This window comes from Theobroma cacao, chromosome 7, assembly GCF_000208745.1.
Source record: "Theobroma cacao cultivar B97-61/B2 chromosome 7, Criollo_cocoa_genome_V2, whole genome shotgun sequence".
Taxonomy (NCBI): domain Eukaryota; kingdom Viridiplantae; phylum Streptophyta; class Magnoliopsida; order Malvales; family Malvaceae; genus Theobroma; species Theobroma cacao.
The window spans coordinates 14800447-14808111 of record NC_030856.1 but is presented as its reverse complement, the minus strand read 5'-3'; the positions used below and the strand labels follow the sequence as shown (position 1 = coordinate 14808111).

General features: G+C 33.9%; 1 protein-coding gene across 2 annotated transcripts; it reads left to right on the top strand.

Moving 5' to 3' along the window:
• Positions 1879-6642, top strand: LOC18594857 (phosphoglycerate kinase, cytosolic). Of its 2 annotated transcripts, none has more exons than XM_007022517.2 (7): positions 1879-2055; positions 2145-2381; positions 4492-4569; positions 4660-4920; positions 5273-5590; positions 5843-6001; positions 6185-6642. In XM_007022517.2, the coding sequence occupies exons 2-7, from the start codon at positions 2187-2189 to the stop codon at positions 6377-6379; spliced, it is 1206 nt and encodes a 401-aa protein (XP_007022579.2). In that variant the 5' UTR covers positions 1879-2055; positions 2145-2186; the 3' UTR covers positions 6380-6642. The 2 variants fall into 2 exon arrangements, with proteins under 2 accessions (XP_007022579.2, XP_007022580.2); XM_007022518.2 differs by having other exon boundaries at positions 1945-2055; positions 2174-2381.

The window sequence follows — 7665 nt, the reverse complement described above, 5'->3', positions numbered from 1 at the left end:
GGGGGGAGATGTTGGGTGAAGTATCTCCTGAGGTATGATTTGAGTGCACCTCACGTTCGGGCCACCACGTGAGAGTGAGACTCAGCCAACGCCAAGGAACGGCTGTGTGTTAGATGTGAAAACATGTTTATGGGTATGGGTCATTGAACAGCCTTAGCGGTCTCAGTGGGATACCTTGACGAAGGTACCCGCGAGAATGATTCTGGCAGGGGCCAAGTTTAAGAAATTCATAAGCCGGGAAATTTTGATGAAAAGAAATTGTTTGGTATAGATTGAAACGAATTTTGTGTTATGAACATTATTGAGATATAACGTTTTTATATTGTCTCCATCTACTCGGCTTTAGATGCTTTTGATGGTAATTGTTTACTCACTGAGATTATGTAATCATAATCTCACCCCTCTTCCTATCCATTTTTCAGGCTCAGGATAATTTGTTGATAGTTGATTAAGACGAGAATTAATCTCAGAGTTGCATCCTAGAAAGTAAGGGTTCGTAGCCCTACATCTTCTTAGTCAATTAGGGGCCCACGTGTCACTATAAAAATAATTTTATTCTTCAGTTATTTGATTTAAAGTATGTATGAATATATTTAACTTTTACACCATGTTTTTGACGAGTTTCGGTATTTTCGAAGAAAAATGACGAAAATGCCCTTGTGAGCCAGAAAGTAATATTTTATTGTTTTGATTTGGAAATGACTTATGATTTTTTTGAAATGTGAGATTTAATAACTGTCGCTTACTGGGGAGATGCGAAAGCTGATGCTAAGCCTTGCGAGGTTTCGATCGACATTCGGGGTAATGAGTGTCTATCGGGATATCGCGGCGGTTGTCACAGGCTCGATGAGAGTTTCAGGTCGTGACATGTAATCTCTCTTATTCTTTTTAAATATAGTTTTACAACTAATCTGCCAGTTTTATAATATTCTAAAAATACATATGGGTAAATTTTATGGCCTCTTTCAAACTTACTATCCCATTTTCATATATATATATATATATTTCATTTTTATTTATAAATAAATTAAAATAATATAACTTCAATTCGAAACATATTTTCTTAGTTTAATATATTATAAGTTGAAAAACGTGACATGTCAATTTATAGTAGGTAACATGTCCATTTACTTATAAATAAAAAATCAATACATACAATTACGAGTAAACACATAGTAAAAAGATATAAAAAGGTTTACTTGTAAAATTTAAGAATTTTACTACAATAGATGTCTAAATGAATTCTTTTAAGATTTTATGATAAAATTTATATGTAGATTTTACGCACACCCTTACTTGGATGATATATATATATATAGTAATAGCCAAAATTACTATTATTAACAATTATGTTTAGATATAATATCTTAAAAAGTTCTTAAATTATTAAGAAAAATTTAAATAAAATTTTATTTTTTATTATATTTAATAAATTTTTTATATTTATTTTATGAGTAAATATGTCTTTATAATTAATTGTTAACTAACTGTTATTAATCAAAATGTCACTTTATTCTTTTTATACTATATAGCATGTTAATATATCATATTGTATGATGATATGACATGATAATACGATCGTGTAATATCTTCACTCTCCATATTAATATCGAGGCAATATCATATCAACATTACGTGAGTATAAAATAAAATGATAAATAACATTTTACTTTATGAGAGTTAATCACTGGTTAATGATAAGTATTTATTTAATTCAAAATGAAAAAAATACAAACTTAATTAAAAGTAATATAAGAATAAAATTTATTAAAATTTATTTAAAACATTATTAAACTTAATATAAAATTATTTAAAAATAAAAATAATAAGCTAAAAACGTTAAAGTAAAAGCAAAACCAGATGCAGTCAGTTCGGGTGTCTCTGCCTATTTTCACTTTAGAAGCCCACGGGAAAAGCAAACCCGGGTTGAAGCCCAAGGAATAACGTTTTCCGAATCTTCCCGTGTGCTGTTTCACTCCGCTTGTATTAAAATCCTTCTCGACCTTTCTTTACTCTTCACTGACTTCCATTGATCTCTCCGCCTCTCTCATTATCGTAAGCCCTCTCACTTTGAATAATCTCATTTCATTATTTATTTTTTTTGATTTTTGTATTCAGTAATTCTTCATTTCTTTTGGGTGTAGTATTCTTTTCTGTTTGGTTGGTGTTGAAGAGGTGATAATACTATGGCTACAAAGAAGAGCGTTGGAGCTTTGAAGGAAGCAGATTTGAAAGGAAAGAGGGTATTTGTGAGAGTTGATCTGAACGTTCCATTGGACGATAACTTTAACATAACCGATGACACGAGAATCCGAGCTGCTGTTCCCACCATCAAGTATTTGATGGGTCATGGCTCTAAAGTCATCCTTTCTAGTCACTTGGTACTTTTTTTGTGAATTCTTTTCCTTCCGATTTTATTTTATTTTCTTTGAAAAATTTAGTTCTGGGTTTGCCTTTATTTAGTTGGGTTTTGTTTTTGTTTTTTGTTATTGGAGAATTTATTTTGTTGTTGTGATCTGTTGTTTATTGAGCACAGATTCACTAGTTTTGATGAGGATTTGTGTTTCTGAGGAAAAAGTTGTTTCTCTTTTTTGAATCTGTTTAGCTAGACTAAGCTAGATCTGGGTAAATCGGATATGTGCAGTATCATCTCAAATTTTATTTATTGTTCCTTTAGACCAATCTGAGAAATTCTATTTTCTCCTGATTTTTAATTTAAAAATATAAAAATTTTGTGCTTAGAGTATGTATTTTTGAGTCCTCTTAGATCTATGAAGCATATAATTTTTGGTGGTATGTTCATCATTAGTTTTGATTTGATGATAAACTTGAGGTGACTCTTGCCTCTGGACTGTAATTTCCTGTCTTTGACCTTGTTTATTCATTATCATATTGTTATCTTTTTAGCATCATTTTGGGATGTAAGAGTGCATCTTTAATGTTGTCTTTGTGAAGGTTAGGTAGAGATGGTTAATATGTATGTTCGTCAATAAGGTATAACTCCTCTAAATGGTAGGCTAAGTTCCTTAAATGATAGGCTAAGTTCCTCTGAGAGGTCTTGCATTCAAATTCCTTGCGTGTGTCTCAATGCATTATTCAATTTCTAAACTGAATGGTTTACTTTAATCCAATTGGTTTTAATATTTCTTGGAGTAGTTATCTATCTATCCAAACAACATGATTGGTAATAGTGGTCTTTCAGTGGTTGGGTTTTTTGCTATATTATTGTATCATGTTGGATGGATTGGCACTTAAACTGCCCTGATGTGTTCATGTGTACATGATGACATCAGTTTCTTTGTTTTTAAGTGACTGATGATGTGTCTGTTTAGTTTTGAAGCATCATTCTGTCTTTTTGTACATCAGCTATAAATATGTATGGATGGATGGATGGCCAAATTATTTTAAGACTCAATAATCAGTATGAAGATGATTCATGAATCAGACTTTAAATTAATCTATGGAGTGGACAAATGATACATTGACAGAAAAAAAAAAAAACGCAATGATCTGACCTTGAGAACAGACCACAATAAACAAAATTATAGAAAAAATTACAAAATAGAAAAGAAACACAAAATTCTAACTCTAAAAATGGCTATTAGTTCTAACAAAAATAAGTTATAACTGCCAGTGTGTCTGTGTGTGGTTGAGGAGAGATTCACTTAAATTGGTGTAAAAATTATTAAGTTTGAGATCCTTCCGTAACTTCTGATATAAATATGTTTAGAAAACCAACCGTTTTGATTTGATAACCTAATCGTACTCGTTATGCATGTAAAAGTGAATTCTATATTTATATCATGTTAATCGAGAACAATGTCTTTTCCAATTTATATTGAACATGTTCAATTGACTTGAAATTTCACATTCATGATCTATATAAATTTCGCATGAAATCCAATATGGGATTATTAAAATATAAATCATATCAAAAGATATAAAAGGGTGTAAATCCTAACAAGTTTAAAACTGGTGTGTGTGTGTAGATAGATAGATAGATAGATTGATGGAATGATATCTTTATATATATATTTATTTATTTATTCATTCTAGTTTTTTAAAATAAATTTATTTCCTTCATTTTTTAATGTATTTGGTTCTAATACTGTGTTTTATTTCATAAACAAGTTGGATTGCAAGTGATGCATGATGATGTTAGTAAAAGATTTGAAACATTCTGTTGTTCACTAACCCACATCTAAACCAATTTTGATTGTAATGTAAAAAAGAATTTTTTTATGGTTTTATTTTTCCTTTAACCCTTATCTTTTACTTGTATTAGTGTGCTTTTAGTTGGCTGAAGACACAAAATAAATTTGCTCAGGGCTAATGAATTATAAAAAAATGCGCAATAAGTGAATTATAAAAAATGTGCTAGAATAGTTGTGTAATTGTGCAATGTGCAGACTTTCTTGCTCCTTTATTTTTTTGTTGTGGACTTTTTCTCAAGTTGAAATTCTAAGAAGATTTTTTGGATGGCTTTATCAGGGACGCCCAAAGGGTGTCACTCCCAAGTACAGCTTGAAGCCTCTTGTGCCAAGGCTATCTGAACTTCTTGGAGTCGAGGTTTATCCTTAAAACTAACACTTTACGCTCTTCAGGGTTTTATTTGCTATATATTTTCCTATTTAACATTTTCTTTCTATCACGTGACAGGTTAAAATGGCAAATGACTGTATTGGTGCAGAAGTTGAGAAACTGGTGGCAGAAATTCCAGATGGTGGTGTATTGCTGCTTGAGAATGTGAGGTTTTACAAAGAGGAAGAGAAAAATGTTCCTGAATTTGCAAAGAAGCTAGCTTCTCTTGCAGATGTCTATGTGAATGATGCTTTCGGCACGGCTCACAGACCCCATGCATCAACAGAGGGCGTTGCGAAATTTTTAAAACCTTCTGTTGCTGGTTTTCTTATGCAGAAGGTATTGTGAATAACATTAATGTGAAAATCAAGTCCCATTCTTGTGTGGTCTAGCATATTTATTTAAGAATTGTGTTCTTCATTATGATGCATTTTGATTATTGAAATTGGTGTTATGTAGATTCTGTTTAACAGCATGCGATACTGAGTTTTTGTTATGTGGTCTGCTGGTCTATGCCTAGATGATGCATATTCCGTATGGAGCTTTGTCTATCTCAGTCTTTGTTCAAGTGTGTAGAGAACATAAGATAGCTATTTTTTTGATTTGTTCAAGCATGTAGAGAACATACAATACTAAGTTTTCAATTTTTATGTTGGATACATTTGACATATGTACTTGTTCTCTGTTTTAGGAACTTGATTATCTTGTTGGAGCTGTGGCCAATCCCAAGAAGCCATTTGCTGCAATTGTCGGTGGTTCTAAGGTGTCAACAAAGATTGGAGTGATCGAATCCCTCTTGGCCAAGGTTGACATTCTCTTACTGGGTGGAGGAATGATCTTTACTTTCTACAAGGCCCAAGGATATTCAGTTGGATCATCACTTGTGGAAGAAGACAAACTTGAACTAGCAACATCACTCCTTGAGAAGGCCAAGGCAAAAGGGGTGTCTCTCTTGCTTCCCACTGATGTTGTTATTGCTGACAAGTTTGCTCCTGATGCTAACAGCAAGGTTTGTGCTGCTGCTTTGTATTTATGTTTGTTCTATGACATTCTTTGGGTGGACTGTATTGCAGTGAGACCTAATTTTACAGCTCTACCCCACACAACAAACGAGCCTGTTCTCTTTTGCTTCTCTGTGTCCTTCCGCAACTCTTATGCAGAGTGTACATTAGTGCAATATCTATGCGGAATTCTGTATGAGTGGTTTTTTTTTTCATATTTGAATTTGTTTCGGCCTTTGAATTTTTCAATTTTTTTGCAGGTGGTATCAGCATCTGAGATCCCAGATGGTTGGATGGGCTTGGATATAGGACCTGACTCCATCAAAACCTTCAGTGAGGCTTTGGACACTACGAAGACCATAATTTGGAATGGACCCATGGGTGTGTTTGAGTTTGAGAAGTTCGCTGCAGGCACAGAGGTAAAGAGTGATTTACTTTTAGAAATAAGGTGGTCATGAGGTGGAGTCGGGTCTTAATTTGGTCATAATTCCAAGATTTTATTGGCATTATATAGATTAGCCAGTGGCTCAGAGTACAGGATTTGAAAGCATTTTCTTTTGCATGTTTAAACTTGGAAGTAAAATTTCTTTTTTTCTATGCAGGCGATTGCCAAGAAGCTTGCTGAGCTCAGTGGCAAGGGAGTGACAACAATCATTGGAGGAGGTGACTCTGTTGCAGCTGTGGAAAAGGTTGGGCTTGCAGACAAGATGAGCCACATCTCTACCGGTGGTGGTGCTAGCTTAGAGCTTCTTGAGGGAAAACCACTCCCTGGAGTGCTTGCTCTTGATGATGCTTGAGCTTAATTTTGCACAGCTTTGCCTTTTGTGCATTTTTTTTACTGCTGTGATGTGGCTGGTTTTTCAGCCAAGAGTGAATCAGGTTGTAGTACTAGTATTAGTAGAGCTGATCTTGTAGAGGCTTATAAGGTGACTTCAAAAAATAAGATGGTTTCTCCTGGGCATCAATCATAGGTGCATTTGGAATGGATCTGTTTTGGGACCATTGTTAATGATCCAATTGCATTAATGCATGTTTTATACATTCCTGGATAGCTCATTGAGACTGCTGTTGCTTTTCTTTTATTTTTATTTTTTAAATCTGTTGATGAATTGATTTTACTCCGAAGATAGCTTGGCTCGTGAGTGCTGCAAATAATGCATTTTGTAGGTCTACGATAAGGTTTATAGTTGGCATAAGTCCTTAAAACCAGGTTATACAGAAGCTAAACATCCATTCTTTGCATGCATAGGTTGTATGCAGTGACAGAAAATGTTACAAGAAGCAATAACAAAACGACAAAAGGACCAACACGTGTATGAGGGTTCTTCTATGGTCTTCGTTACAAGAACCCTTAGCTTTGTTCTTAATTCTTCAGATCTTTGCTTGATGAGACCTTTAGTTAATGTCTGGTAATTGGTGATTAGAACTGCAATATTCTACATGTATTTCAGCAGACTTTTCAGTGTCTCTTTATGTCATGAAATTTGACATTAATGTGCTGTTTGGTTCTTTGTGATTGCAATGACACAATTAATATCAACATAGTTCATTGTAGGGTTGAGTTGTGGATGGTTGAGATCAAATAGCACTCTTCTCAACCAAATGGCTTGATTAGCAATTGGTATGTACTTTAGTTTGAACTGATGTTTGAGCCACAGCATCTTGGTTTTTTGAGTAATTGCTAAAGACACCATTTCCCTATGAGAATACATACCTTGATGTAGAGCTTGCCCAATCATTGTCTGAACATCCAATGAGCTTCACAGTGTCTTGGTGTCTGTAGTGAATACCATAATCAATTGTACCTCTTAGGTGCCTTAACACCCTTTTGGCATTTGTGTAGTGCAATTGAGAAGGTTGTTGCACAAACCTGGAAAGCATGGCCACTGTGTGCGTGATATCATGTCTGTGTAGCACACAAATACAGCAACTGCCAATTAAACTTCTATATTGTGTTGCATCTTCTAGTTCAGCATCATCATGAGCAAACATTTTCTTATTTTCTGGCCGTGTAGTTTTTACAAGTAGGGTTGGTTATATTATAAAGTCATCAAAGCCCTTGCAGGTCTCAAATTTTCATAGA